This window comes from Sinohyriopsis cumingii, unplaced genomic scaffold (assembly GCF_028554795.1).
Source record: "Sinohyriopsis cumingii isolate HCF-2022 unplaced genomic scaffold, ASM2855479v2 utg000349l, whole genome shotgun sequence".
In the NCBI taxonomy this organism is placed as follows: Eukaryota; Metazoa; Mollusca; class Bivalvia; order Unionida; family Unionidae; genus Sinohyriopsis; species Sinohyriopsis cumingii.
In genome coordinates this window covers 530564-546697 of record NW_028315889.1, presented here as the reverse complement: position 1 = coordinate 546697, position 16134 = coordinate 530564, and the positions used below count along the sequence as shown (strand labels likewise).

Here is a 16134-nt window from a genome sequence, read left to right as displayed (position 1 = left end):
AACAACAACAACAACAATTGAAACGAATGAACTTGGTCAAATGATAGCGTTCGTGTATAAAGTGGTTAGATATACCTGTAACATGGAATCCATCCTATATACATGAGTGGTTTAAATTTTATCTTAGATGAGTAAATAAACTCACCTGTTCACCTGTTTATTTTTTATTGCTATTAAGCGGCTAGTGTCTTCCTTTTCAATATTATGTCTCCTGGAGAAACACAAAATTTTGAATAGAAACATCTATTGTTCTCTTTTACAATGTTTCATGGCAGTAAATTTTGTTTTTTTTTATTCAAGTGTCTTGCATCATACTTTCAAGCTGTTTCGTCCAATTTTCTATAATTTTTTTGTCGTGTGATAAATGTGATAGATTCTAACATTGCTGGCAAGAGGCAGAAATTATGTGATGTGTTAAGTATATTTGATTTAATTATATCTGATTTAATATATATTTATTTCAATTTAATTTTTTGTCAGTTTTAAATGGTTTGATTTTTCGTTACATGATATTTATTCACTAGAGATGAAACATTTTCAGAAAATAGTTTGACCTTGACTGTTAGTTTATAAGCACCTGGTATTGATCTAAATCCTGGCCTTATTTCAAAATTCGTAGCATCCACGTAAACAAGTTCTACTTTATTTTTAAAATGATTGGTTGTTGTCGAGGTCATGATGCGACTTCGTCTTTATGATGTAAAAAGTTTGTTATTTTTTATTTCTCAGAATAAAATGATTGGGTTTCGTCAGGGTCACACTGGGTAGACGCGATCTTTATCAAGTACGTAGGTTCTATACCCTTCTAGAAGATGATCACGTGACCCATTGTTTACGTTTTAGAAGACCATATAACCTCTGTATGAAATATATATGGTATTCACGTAGGAAAATACCTTTTTGTTTCATTAGACATCAAACTTGCTTCTGGTTGATGCTTTGAAAATTGAATTCATTCTTCAGCACCAACCTCTTTTCGTACTATGTCGCTGATAATATCAACGATTAGAGAGCCCTGTGGGTTTAAGATAACCTGGTATGTTGCGATAAATTAAACATTTGACATTTTAGAAACTCTTTTACTCTCTCTGACCAATTGAACGATGTAGCAGACATGATATTTTATGTTGTTGTCAATCCTGTGAAAGGGACGTTACGTTACAAAGAAGCAAACAGTGGGGAGTCTAATATCTGATGCAAAACAACACACATCACCCCTTGAAGGAAATACAGTTTCCCTTCATTGGTCAAGCTCACAAAATGCTCGCTTTTCTTGGTGCAAATGTAACTTGTATAGGCATATACAATGAAGAGTCGCATGGCATGATGGGAAATCTGGTATGTTTAGCATGTGAACATATAATAATTTATTTCACACATGATTATTTAGGAATCATGGCAACTATTTCACTAATAATTTTCATAGGTTGATAATAATTGTCAATATTTTAATAAGAAAAGCAGTGTCTGCCTGGAGGCTTCCACTGTAACTATGTAAGCAAAATGAATGGTCCATATAGATGCAAAAAAATTCCTTTTTTTGTGCTTCATTGTTTGATTTTTTTTAAATATAAAAAATCGGGTACTTTGAGCAGTAAAATAGCATAAAATCTCTTGTCATCACATCTCCTCTTTAGCGACTTGAATTAGAAAGCTGAAACTTTTGACTAAATGAGTTTTCGGTGTAAATGCACAGTAAGGTTTGAGGTTTCCTATGCAACAATTTGGGGATCAACTGGTATAAAAATAAATTTGTAAGTGGTTTATTTTGTGAAACAAAATAGTATGAAGAAGCATATCATTGTTTCTCTTCTTTGGCTGTTTCAAGATGTTTCTGAAACTTTGTGGGCTACATGCGTGGTGTGTATAAATACGCAATAAAGTATACGGGATAGAAAAGTGTTAGATATACAGTTGTTAAAGCTCTTATCGAAAGTTTCCTGGAAGCGTTATACTTTTCCCAAGCTTAACTTGGTTCGGGTTTAGGGATTTGGCTTTGATTCATCTTTTAGAAAATTTCTATAATAATATGATGAAAAGTGAGTATTGTGAAAAGTCAAAATTTGTTTTTACATCTTAAATGTAAAGAAGAATCGTGATGAACGTTTGCTGTCAAAGTCAGTGCTTAAAATATGTGCAATATGGACATTGTTTTCAGTTCTTGTGTGTTTGTATTAATAACACATTCTAAAGAATTGGTAACAAGAGTACCGTAACAGCCAATTGTATGCGACAGTTCGTGTTTAATAGTTTTTAAAGCAGGCATTTAAAATGGTAAACTTAATATGTAGAATCCACAATTTTCTTATTAGATTTAACATGACCGTGACCTGTGATATTTGACCTTATAATAATAGATTTCTTTATTTGTGTAAGTGTAAGCCGTCAACAGAGTTTACTCAAGACTTTGGTCTAGAAGAAACGTTATTCATTAACTTTGTTGCACAATCACTTGACGGTTAACATTGTAGCCGTCAAATCAACTTAATTATTTCCTGCCTTTAGTGCCAACCATCCATAAACTTTGTTTAAGGTAAAACTTCTGGTATGCTTTAAGCATTTCTAAAGAAAGAATAGCTATCTTATAATTTGAACGCTTGACCTCAAGGTTAACAGGCGGTTTTCCTTACCGTAAGCGCAAGTGATTTATTAAGTTAGGTCCAGGTAATGCTGAACTAACGTTTTTTTGTGCGAAAAATATTTGTCTTTCAGTCACAATACCCATGACGTTTTGATTCCCCACAAGTCGATGGACTTTTATTTGCCCCATGATGAATCCATCCGCAATGTTTCCTTGAGGTATGTGATGTGAAAGGAGTGTTATTGTGCCGAAACATTTTTCGTTTTTAGTTACAGCGACCTTAACCTTTGACCTTTTGAACCCGAAATACTTTTTATTTGCTAACCATCCACAACGTTTGGTAACTATATATGATATACAACTGGAACTGAACGAATCTGATTGCGGACAGACTAATGGACACCATTTTAACGGAGGTACAAAAAGAGCGGTTACAATATAACTGCTATACCACACAGACTTCCACTGAAACTTCGATTGTTAGATAAGTCTTTTCGCATAGATAATCAATATATGACAATAAACATAGCCAAAGTTTATTTATTGTAGACGCTTCACGTCTGGGTCAAAATTATGGATTTATGGATATCTTGCTTACAAATTTAGGATAAACACATAATGCAAGAAAAATTGTTATTTTGGAAAACTGCAATGAAAAGAGATAGAAGTGAATTTGACATTTAAATGTAGACTGTATCCCTGTCACAACACCACATATGTAAAAAATATTATGCTTACAATAAGCTGAATTACTATTTAATATTATGCTTACAGTAAGTTGAATTACTATTTAATATGGGCGCTTTCAATTTAAAGTTGAATAAGGTCTAAACGTTTCTGTTGTTTTTTTTAAATTAATTTTATGATGCAAAGAGTAAACGACACTCAAAAGTATGGTGGTAAATTGAGATGTGCCAAATGCGATCTGCCAACAAATTTGACATTTTTTGCTGTGTATGCATAACCTTAAGCAAAGATACATTGATACAAAAATAAAATAAATTTGAATTTCAATGTTGTTGTCCATATAACACAGCGATTCAGATATGTAAATTAAATCTTGTAGGGTCCGTAACAACCTCCTTGTAGGTGGGAGGGGATTCGTTAGTTGCACTTTGAGTTTCACTGTACGACGGGGGAGGTTCAGGATACTTGCAACTGCTGGAGATTGTAGGGATCCGTTGTACAAATGAATGGACGTAAAGGTCATTATATAAAGGAGATTCAAAGGATGATACACTGCCAATATAATCTGCATTAGGCTGTTGTCGGAGGGTTGTATCGTTCTGGTCACGATTCTCTCTTGGTCTCAAACATGTACCACCCGCATGACCTGGCACTCTTCTTTGTGATTTTCGTACACTGGACCTTTAAATAACAAAAATAAGACTCTAAACTATCATTACAAATTCCTTTAATTATGTGTCTCTTTATCTTCATCAATATATCTCTCTCTCTGTTTTGTGTAGTGAAACTAAAATCTGTAATAATAATAATAATAAGAAGAAGAATAACGATAAGTTAAAACAATGTTGAGGATAATTTGATAAAGATGATGGTACTTTTTATCTTCATGACGATGACAATAAAGCATAACATGATAATAATATAAGTGAGGATTATGATGATGGCGGCATATTTTCAAGGATGTTTGTCTTACCGCTTTGATATCCATACCCCGATGACAAATATAATCACCATCACCATTAGAGCAGCTGTAGTGATTCCCACAATAGTTCCTACATTTCCTTTACTAGTACGTCTTGATTCGCTGTATGAAGACGTCTGCTCGTCTGAAAAGGATGTATTTATATGTATAGGTTCAGTAAATAAAATTTCTGAAATCTAAACATAAGCATTTTACAGCTGAAAGGCCTCTATATATAATTACAGATTTCGCATGTACTTTTTCCATCGCTAAATTCATATCCTATGTGACTCAATAAAGTGAACTTGATCCATGATTGAAAATATTCATGCCTAATTTTGTTCTTGTAATTTCCAATTACTGAGATTCGACAGAAAAATAGGTTTTGAGTACTATAGTCGTGTTACTGTTTTAATATACGTTTAAGTCAAGGTGTCACAAGATATCCACACTTTAACTTTTAAACAATGATTCTTCAGACATAGCTTTTTGATAGGCCTGTAATTTATCACAAACAACAGCTGCCCATAGGAGCATATTTAATTTCCCGGGATAAAAAAATACTGTTCGGTGTTTCACGACTTCCGAGAAAGTAATGGTCTGCAACACTTAAAATATATCTATATGACGAGCTTTTGGTTGTCATGATGTTCTATGTAAGCAGGGCCGGCCTTAGTCCGCTTGGACTGACTAGGCCAAATCGGTCCCTCCGCTCACAGGGGCACCGCGCGTTAGTAATTTAAAAAAAATACATCTATAAAGAGAAAGTAATTTTAAAGAGATGAAAGGAAATGTTAAATTCAATATTATATAATATTTGTTTAAGAGGGTTTGTCCTAATGCAGTGCTCACAGGGGATCCCGCGCGTAAATCCAGGAGGCCCCGTCAAAATGATCCAAATCGGGTCCCGCGTTTGCTGATACCGTTACTGCATGTACGATCTATAAACTTGTTTCAATTAAATCTAATGCTTGCTGCATCCATAACAAACTCAGTTTGTGCAGTACATAGTTTTTAGATTTAGGTGCTTATTGAATCAAAAAGCGCCCCTGTTAATACTAAGAATCACCTCTTTCAGACAATGGATTGCCTCCTATATAACTGTACGTACTCTAAGGCAGATCATGTCTACATGGTTTATTCTACTGATTACCTCTTACAAATTATATTGGCCCAGATCTGCCGCTCGCTTTGCAACGACAGATCTGGGTCTGAGCAGTTTTCAGCTAGATTTGACTTATAAGTGAGTACACACGGTAAATGCTTGTGCTTCACGATATTTAGCTGAAAGAATTCCATTTCAAGGTTGAAAATCAGATTAAAGAAATAGTTTTCAATCAACTGAGATAAAATTGCGTACTTAATTAAAGAAAATCGTACTGTTTTATATTCTAAATTTATCAGCTAAACAAGGATAACGATTTTATTTGCACTCAGTATGCATTGCTTAACAAAACAACTACAACGGGAAAGTAATTACTTTATATCTACTATGGGAAGGTAATTACTTTCGAAAAACGGAAAAATCTGCATGGCACTAAAAGGGTCAATATTAGGTAGTCTATATAGACTGATTAATGGACCGATTGATCGATTGATTGGTTGATTCATTAATTATATATTTTTTATGATTTTCCAGTGATTTTATATCGCTCCCACTAAGGATGCTAAGTGAATAGCTGGTAGTTGGAACAATAATTATAATACATACATACATACATACATACATACATACATACATACATACAGTGGAAATATCATAACGGTCATTTGCTTCCCCATTAGTCAATTTTTTAACCTGCGTACAAAATCATTTTCATATCAATTTGCACTGGAACGTTGGAAGTTAATCCGGAATTAGTCCGAGTTTCCTCTGACCCTTGTCACCCCATTTTTGATATTTGGACATTTATGTTCGGGTGTAGGGTCAGAATCCATTCCCTATCGATAGCCGCTTACAGGCCGGCCCAGCAAACTTGAACGACTTTTCATCGAGATATACCTGCATGAAATTGATAGGAATATGACTTATTTTCTCAAAAATCGCGAGCATAGCATTCGTAATGTTCTTAGTCCGCTGACAGACGAGACGAAAGTAAGTCGTTGCTGAAATTTGACCTGGATCTGGCCATTTGGATTCCGAGGCACACGACTTTACAAATCTCGCAACCTATATGTCAGTGATATCAGAGGTCATATAGTCACGTGATATAGACAAACAAACAAATTTCCAAAGATGTTGTATATAGAATCTGGACATATTGTATAGAAGTCACTTAACGTTTGTAAATAAATATAATGAACACTTAATTCACAATATATTTATTCAGAGAACAACGACCAGAAACCTGACGATATCGCAGCAGAGTGGAGAAAACCATTTTCAAGAAGTACCGAGCACGTGTCAGGGATGATATTTTTGCTGGTATCACGTGACTACCACATTGACATGTGACCTCTGCTTAGTGAATCTGGTTTTCTTCAAATTGCTGCAACATTTACAGATTTTTGGTAGTTGTTTTCACAATAAAGATTTTGAGAAGTTTATGTGTTTTTTTCTTCATTTTGCTATAAAACCTACGTGACTTTCATTCATATGTTCGATTTGTTTTCCTACAGCAACAGTATAAATAGTGTATTATTGACTAGGAATGCAAATGGCCAGATCCAGGTCAAATTTCAGCAACGAGTACTTTCGTCTCGTCTGTCAGCGGATTAAAGACATAACGAATGCTATGATCACAATGTCTGAGGAAAACAATATCATATTACTATCGATTTCATGCAGGTATATTTTGATGAAAGGTCTTTCAAGTTTGCTGGGCGGGCTAGTAAGCTGCTACCACAGGCGAATTCCAACTTTTCGATAGGGAATAGACTCTTACCCTACACTTCAACAAAAATGTCCAAATATCAAAAATGGGGTGGCAAGGGTCAAAGGAAACTTGGACTAATCAGGAATATATTTTGTGGAATGTCCAAGCAATGGAAATGTGTAAGCGTCATTTCGATACACTATACTGTACTTTTATTGATCCAAACATTTGGTTTAATTGTGCAGCAAATAAACTAGAATTCTTGCAATGGTGAGCATATTGGAATACTTGCGATGGTGAGATAATTGTATTAATTGCGATGATGAATAAATTGGAATACTTGCGATCATTTAAAGTTACATTTTTATTCTCGGTTTATAGTTTCAACCTTTCTCTTACCACAATAAACAGAAGTCTAAATAACTTAAGACTTTTAATAAATTTCGTTTGAAATGAACAACCATATAATATCGTAGGTACTTTCAAGACTATATTTATATTGTAAATTTAATTACTTTCCACAGAGCCCCGAGTGGCCGAGTGGTCTAAAGCACTCAACATTTTGGAGCACTGACATCTCACCTTTGCCTGCTTGGGTTCGATTCTCAGGTTCGGCTAACGTGGGTATGTGAGAAAGCCTGCCAGTAGCTTCTCGTGGGTCGGTGGTTCTTCCCGGGGTTTCCCAGGGTTCTTCCTCCACCATTTATGCTGGCCGCCATGTATAGCCTTTCTTGTTCTGAAAAATGGCGTTAAACCCTACAACAACAACAACAACAATAATTACTTTCCAGAAATTAAACTGTGTTTGCTCGTTTAGAAATAAAAGAAACCACTTCGAAATATAATATTGAAATGAACTTATCGATTTGCAATCGCTGTATAATGAGACAAATAAGTATATATGAAGATACTTACCCCAGTAAGTATTAAATTTACAATATACAAATGTATGTTTTCTATCAACTTTAAATATAATGTTAGTTCCATGGTTCTTAATAATTATGCCGTCTGCTGCGATTGTATTTTCCCGCGACAAGAGATACGCTTGAAGAGCAATGCGGAACGCTAAGGATAAATGTCCATTTTACTACTCAAATCTGATGTTTTGCTGCAAGCAGCAATTTTTAATATATCTACTGAATTTAAACATGTTATCACTGGTGGTAATCTTGAGCTCAGTTCATACCATACCAAAGTAAAAAAAACTCCATTTTCTACCATTTTAAGAAAATAATTGCCCCTTATCCACTGGTCAACCATAGTTCAGCTTATTTACTTATTTGCCCTATTACCGGATGAAAAAATGTATATTCTTTGTAAGTAAAAAAGGCTCGACATTTGAACTGGAAAAGGAAATTCCTGCCTTCCCGCTTTAATTAAGTAATTAGTGCCTTAAAGTTTCCAGAAATGAAATTGGTGAAATATTTGTAAAAATGATCTTGCTGTGTTTGCACGTTTAGAAATAAAAGAAACCACTCCGAAATAGCATATTGAATTGAACTTATCGATTTGCAATCGCAGCATAATGAGACAAATAAGTATATAATATCTGAAGATACTTACCCCCATGTCTAGGTAAAGTAACTATATTACATTTTTTTTCTTTATATCGGCATGATTACATTGACAGAATGAAACAATTATATTCTGTGTTTTCTGACTCACAAAAAATACGGGAATCAAACCTTTTTGTCATACATTGTCAGCACAGATATATACCGATAACCAACAGTGCAAAGCTAGAGATTTAACTAGCCGATACGCTGTCTCTCACTGAATCTTTGTCAAAGGCAAACATTAGACAGAAACTAGACAAGAACGCAAAAAAAAGAGCATTGAAATTATACACTTTTCTGTTGCTATTTATAATAAAATTTTTTAAAAAGTACCACATCACGCCTAATTGGTTTAGACATAGATGATTAAAAAAAGACAACCTAGTTGGTAATGACCTACAAAACTAGGAACACTACTGTACAGTAGCATGACCGTAGATATCCCAGATGCTCATAGAACGGTATGAATCTGCGTATTTGATTTATTTTTAGATCAGAAAATATTTATCTTAGACACGTACAAAATAATCAGTGTTGTAACTCGAGAAGGATTTCCATGCCAACTTTCTTTAAATAAATAGTAAGCACCTACGTGGATAAAGAAATTAAGTCGGTCAAATGTTTGCAGAAAGGATCTTGTTGTTTTCCATTTTTCACAAACAAGAGAGACCATTCCGTAATATCATAAACAAATGAAGTAGTCAATTACGGTTGATGGGTAACTTTACGCATATATATTTGTTTTATTTTAAAAGATCCGAACGAAGACAATGGAAAGTAAAACTCAATAAGTTGTAGACAATGTCGCAGGAAGATCAGAACCGTCCATTATAAACTTCTCAATTTGATTAACTAATCAAATAAAACTCTGAGGATCAAGAAATTAAGTCGGTCAAATGTTTGTAGAAATGATCTTAATGTTTTCCATTTTTCACAAACAAGAGAGATAACTCCGTAATGTCATATAGAAATGAAGTAATCAATTACGGTTGATGGGTAACTTTACGCATATATTTGTTTTAGTTAAAAGATCAGAACACAGAGTAAACATTCGTCAATAAATCGTAGAGACTGTGGCAAGAAGACCAGAACCGTCTATTATAAACTGCTCGATTTAACTAACTACTCAAAGAAGACTTTCTTCCTCTGTAAATGGTTGTATCATCACATCTAAGGCCAAGATCTCGAGATCAGGACTTAAAATACCGAGCTTGCTTTGAAATATTAAAGATATTTATATTTTGTATGTTCAAATATGGTCAATCTCAGCAATTGTAGCATAATGAGATAAATGGATATATAACATATAAAGATACTTACCATCATGTCTAGGTGAAATAACTTCAGATTTGGTTTCTCATTATATTTCCCTAAATTCCATTGTGCAATATTTAAATTTATTTTTTGTGTGTTGATGTACATACATTTGCGAATCTGTTCCTATCAGTTTATATATTATACCAGATTGTATGCAAATTGTATTTGGATCTTGAATCCACTTTCCATCTTCCCCGCAAGTCAGCTGACTTCCGTTCTTAACAAACTCTGGGTTGCAGTAGAAGGTACAGGAATCTCCAGGTCGTCTGCTACAGGATGGTTCGAGGTAACCGCCATTAAATACCGCAGGACAAAGATCTATAAGATTAAAACATATTGGTGTGTTGCAAACTTCAAAATCTGCTTTGTACATTCTAACTGTACATAAGTTCTGTAAAGTTTAAGTTTTAGGGCTCGTTCAGTTTCAGTCCATTGGATAGAAAATAGTACTTTCTAACCTTGCTATAGATATACTTACCAATACAGTACCATACGTGTTCGCCATGCTTGCAGTTTTTCACACTTCCAATAGAACAACATTGCATGCTTGCATTTCTCCATGTCATCTCATTGTGATAAATTTAGCATAGCAACATGAAATGCATACAAAATCAGGAGATTTAAATGATGAACGTATGAGCAAATTTATAGTTGATACATGCAAAAAGAAATTTGCAGGAACATCAAACGAAATGAATGTGTAAAGTTGGTCTTCTGTTATTAATCCCATTAACTCTCAGAGACAAATCGTTTCACATAGCAATAATATTACTGACATATCTGATATTACAGTTGCATACAATAAACACCAAACTACTACTTTCTAAAATTAGGAAACATGTATTACTACAAGAATAAAAATAGAAAATTTATTCAACAATAATATTTTCCCGCGTTTTTACGCTACCAAAAGAACATTACAATATTTTAATGTATTATTTGTGTATCAATTATTGCCTATAAATCTGAAATTCTGATGTTATCTCTTCATTCATTATACCTGATTTTATGCAAACTGAATTTGTGTTTGGAATCCAGTTTCCGCCTTTCACACATGTCAGCAAACCTCCGTTCCCAAAAAATCCAGGGTTGCAGTAGTAGGTACACCAAACTCCAGGTCGTCTGCTACAGGATGATTCGATGTAACCACCATTAAATTCCGGAGGACAGAGATCTATGAGATTAAAGCTTATTGGAGTGTTGCAAACTAAAAGCGTAGGAACAGGAGATCAATGAACGATGAGTAAAACTGTTAATATATATCGACTCTTGAAAGTCCAATTTAAAAAAAAAATATATTGGGGGTAAAGTAACAGCAACCTGGATTAGTTAGATAGGATTAAGTTCACGAAGTTTTATATTGTATTTCTAGGATCAACATTGAATGGAAAATAAGAGCAACCAGTTGACCTTCATGGTTTGAAAGAAGATTTGTTAATGATCTCAGTAACATTCCAGGAAAATTTTCTGTTAACATAGTAACTGCACATAGTCACGTCTTTTATTTGCTCGAAATGAATACACAGTTTGAAATTTAAATTGCAAAACAATTGTTGCATATGACAACATATACTGATCATACTAAATTAACATTGTAATTCTTTATCTCCCATCTTTGTTCTTTTGGATGATCAATATCTTAAATTAATATACTGCCCACCATATTTATTTGAAGTAGCTGTATTACAAATTTCTGGCATTATATCTTTATTTCAATCATGTATATTGAAATTAGTTTCTCAATGTATTTTCATAAAGTCATGTGCCTGTCATCGCAATATTAATTATATTACTTGTGTGGTGATGTGTCTAAATTTACAAATCCGTTGTTATTTGTTTATTATACCTGACTTTACGCAAACTGAAGTTGTATCAGGAAACCAGTTTCCGTCTATCCCGCAAAACAGCCGATATCGGGTTTTATCAAATCCACGGTTGCAGTAGTAGGTGCAAAAAACTCCACTGAGTCTGCTGCAGGATGATTCGATGTAACCGCCATTAAATTGTGGTGGGCAGCGACCTATACGATTAAAGCAGAGATCTATACGATTGTAACAGCCATTAAATTCAGATGGGAGAGATCTATACGATTAAAGCATATTTGTGTGCCATAACATGAAGATGAGGAACTGAGTATCATTAATTCAAAATGTGTTACTACTTAGTGACTCTGTGAATGTAATTTAATGAGAACAGATTGGATGGTGGGGGTGGGGTGGAAACACACATCAATCTAGAGTAGTTAGATCACAAATTATATGGTGTTATTCTGTAATCTACATTGATTGAAAACAAAACTAATTAAATGACCATTTTCTTACAGTTTGAAATAATGTGTGTTAATTGTCTCAGTTACATTCCAGGAAAATATTCTTTGCACATGGACACTGCAGATAATTTGTCACGTCTTTCATTTGCTCGAAATAATCTGAATTTGTATGATGACAATGTCACAATATTACTGAATAGCATTATGTGTATAATATATTGAAAACAACCCATACCATACTACAGAAAAGCAGGCGTCATACGGGATCTTATGACTTATGTAATGGATTGAAAACAACCCACATCCAACCAAAGCAAATCAGGCTTTAATCAGACTTATACCGGATAGTTTGCATTGTATTCAGCCTACATAGTTCTATGTACTTCACTTTAATGGAAACGCATTCTTCTCCTCCTTTCCAACAAAAATATATTGCTCAACATATCTGAGTATTTGCTCTATTATAAAATGAAAACTATTCAGCGGCAAGTCGAGAAAATAATATAGTGTTCTAAGCAAATCTATAAAATTCCATTCTCTATCCCTAACTAAATAGCTGGCACTTCAGATTTTTTTAGAAAATAAATCAATGACACGCATTCCTTTGAAAAGTACACCAAATTTTGATAAAAAAATAAGGCATTTATTATAATCTTGAAGCTTTTATCACGTAGATAATTAAAGTAATGAGTGAAAATTAGTTGCATATAAGTATGTATCACACACACACACACACACACACACACACACTGATCCTACCCGCTTGTTCCATTTTCAAATTATGTAATAAGTTACACCGATGCGATATAACGAAAATAATTCTGAAGAAATTAATGAATTGAATTTAGAAATGTACAGTTTTTAACAGATGTTTGTAGTCATAAATAATAAAGCTCAACTCTTAAGTTGCCACGATTGCAAGACAGTTAATTGGAAAAAGGTCCAAAGTCATCTTTAAATGCTCGCTGAGGTACATTTAAAATATTTTGATACAAATGTTATACATAAAGTTCATATTAAAGAAATAAAATACACAGTTGTTTTTGAGACATATTAAAGTTCTTGCCAAATTAAATGTTAGGGAAATGGCCATTGTCACGGCACATTTCTTACTAAAGCGGCTTGATCAAAAGGGAACTTTTATCTTTTAAAAAAAACAAACAATCTACGTTATAGTTTCAGCATGCCATAAAATGAATATATATGGGGTGGGTCATATTTGGTCTTATAGTACTTCCTCCTCTTTACTAACAGGTATATCTTTAAGTTTTAATACAACAATTAAAAATTAGATTCAGTGATAATACACTGCATCTACAATCATCAGTAAGAGTTGTCTCCCGCTGAGGGCTTACTGAAAACAAGGTTCATGATGCAAATCATTTAGCTGATATCACTGTGACGGGCAACGTATAAACACGGCGATACAGTATAGTTTGCTCTAATATTTTCGAAAGCACTAAACCTGAATTGAGTACATGTTTAGTCGCTTGAGTCAGTCTTTTAAAATCATTTTTCGGTTATGTTACAAATGTGTTTGTCGACATAATCGTTGTATCTAACGCCGGAAAGTGATGTATATTTAAGGTGCTGTTAGATATTTCATTGCTCTATTGACTACTTTCAAGTGACTGAGTGGATATCCTAATGTGAAACAAAGAAGATAAAGCGTACGATTTTCATCATCGGTGATAAAAATTAATTAAGTCGTGCTGTCGCATTATCACCGTAAGTTATTCGTCATTGTTATTTGTATTAGGCGTCTGAGTGTGGACAAAGGAATGCGGCTAAGAACAAATCGATGTTTCTTGCTGCAGAAAATGAGATTTATTACCATATCATAAAGGAAGATTGCATCAGCTAGCGTGTAATAGAGAAGGGGCAGGGAAACAAAATTGTTTTGAAAATAAACGCGATTGCCAAAGAAATCATAAGGTATACAGAACAATCATCCCGGATGTGGAAGCACCCTCCATCTTGATTGAAAGAATGTTATGTATATTAATCCACCAAGCAAATTAAACGGTGCGTATATCAACTTCACGTCCTTAATGTCAATAAATTTCGCTCGAATGGAATGAATGAGTAAATAAATGAATACATATATAGGTGATACAATGGCTTAATGCAGACTGTATCTTAGTGCCTACGACTTCAGCTTCGAATTAGAGCAACATTGGTCACAGTTGGATTCGGAGACGACACTGATCAATATATTGTATATACCTTTATTTGCACATATCAAATTTGTGAGCCGCGATGGGTTAGTGGTTAGAGTTCCGAATTCACGACCGCACGGGCGACGATTCGGATAATACGAAGAGTCAGCTGGGGCAGGATACCGTTGTGTTCCTGGGCAAATTAATTTACTTCAATTGCCTTGTCACTAAATAATCTTCATGATATGCTGTGATTTATAATAATAATAATGAATCATTTTGCCGCCTTCCATTCGGATGTCAATAAAACTATATCAATGTTTCCAGTGGCTAAATATATTGTAAATACTTACGACAGGTAACGTTACAGATGGACATAATCCACATAAAAAGAAAATACATCAAACCATTCTTTGAAAATATGAACTTCTCATACATGATTATGGACAATCATGAAGACTTGTGATACCACAGATTAATGAATGAAGGTTTGTCGTATTCGTAGGTATTCCTCAACTGGTCTAATGCGGTAGACAAACAATGACGAAACTAGGAAGTGTAAAATCAAGTACAAGCTCAAATTTCAGTCATAAATTATTCTACACTGTACATACAGTTCTCGGTCAATAACTGAACAAGAAAAACTTGTGGTAAACATTTTGAACATAATGATCTATATATAGCCGGTCTCTTTCGTGTTTCACCTTTCCAGTAATCACGTCAAATGATGAACATTGATGAATGACGTAATGCAAAGAGTCCGCATGGGCACTGCGTATATTATCAATAATTTGTGAAATTTAAAATTGTGCACGTATTATATCAACCTTAAGAACAAATTTTAACATAGAACAACACGAACAGCAGTTCTAATAACAACAAAAGCGATAATAATAATAATAATAATAATAATAATAATAATAATAATGTGTGAGTGTGTGATTTGGATTTTTAACGATGCTTTAACAATTTTTCATTCATATCACTACGATGTCTGCAGTGTGGCAGTTTATAGTGATGTCTAGCACTGGGGCATCATGCCGCAGACATGTAGCATGATGTCCCACCCAGTCACATTATCCTGGCACCAGGCCGACCAGTCTTAACACTAACCTCTTAATGCTGAGCACATAGTGAGGCAGCTGTTAGTACCATTTTTGTAAGTCTTTGGTATGACTCTGCCGGGGATCGAACCCACGACCTCCCGCATCCGAGGTGGACGCTCTAACCACTAGGCCACCGGAGCGGTCGAACCGCCGTTACATTCCGGTTGACAGAGATGCATAAGATTGAAGCATATTGGAATATTGCAAACTACCAGCGGAGGAACAGGAGATCAATGAACGATGAGTAAAACTGTTAATACATGGCGACTCCTTGAAAGTCCATTCAATAAGAATATATTGGGTATAACGTAAGAGCAACCTGGGTTAGTTAGATCGGATTGTTTAAATTCACGAACTTTTATATTTATTTCTAGAATCTTCGTTTAATGAAAACAAATTACGTTATAGTTTGTAAGAAGATCTGTTAATTATTTCAGTAACACTCCAAGAAAATCTTCTATTCACATAGCTACTGCACATAGTCACGTCTTTTATGAATACACATTATGAAATTTAAATTGCCCAAACTTTTTTTTACATATGACATGATTTATTCTTCATAATAAATGATCATTCTACCTCTTTTCTCTTTTTGCTCTTGTTAGATGATCGATATTTTCTATCTAATATACTGACCACCATGTCGAGATGAATTAACTATATCACATTTTCTGGCTTTATA

At 34.2% G+C, this 16134-nt stretch overlaps 1 protein-coding gene across 2 annotated transcripts in view; it reads right to left on the bottom strand.

The window, feature by feature from the left end:
• Positions 1–3107: 3107 nt before the first annotated feature.
• The window catches only part of LOC149774299 (P-selectin-like), a 63931-nt gene continuing 50904 nt past the window's right edge, over positions 3108–16134 (bottom strand). Inside the window, exons 5-9 of one of the 2 annotated variants that reach the window (XM_089945446.1) lie at positions 11765–11938; positions 10919–11092; positions 10063–10236; positions 4242–4374; positions 3108–3949 (exon numbers count right to left, since the gene is read on the bottom strand). In XM_089945446.1, the coding sequence (XP_089801572.1) occupies positions 3622–3949; positions 4242–4374; positions 10063–10236; positions 10919–11092; positions 11765–11938 (983 nt within the window). In that variant the 3' untranslated portion in view covers positions 3108–3621. The remainder of the gene's footprint in view (positions 3950–4241; positions 4375–10062; positions 10237–10918; positions 11093–11764; positions 11939–16134) is intronic. The other variant, XM_089945447.1, reaches the window with a different exon arrangement.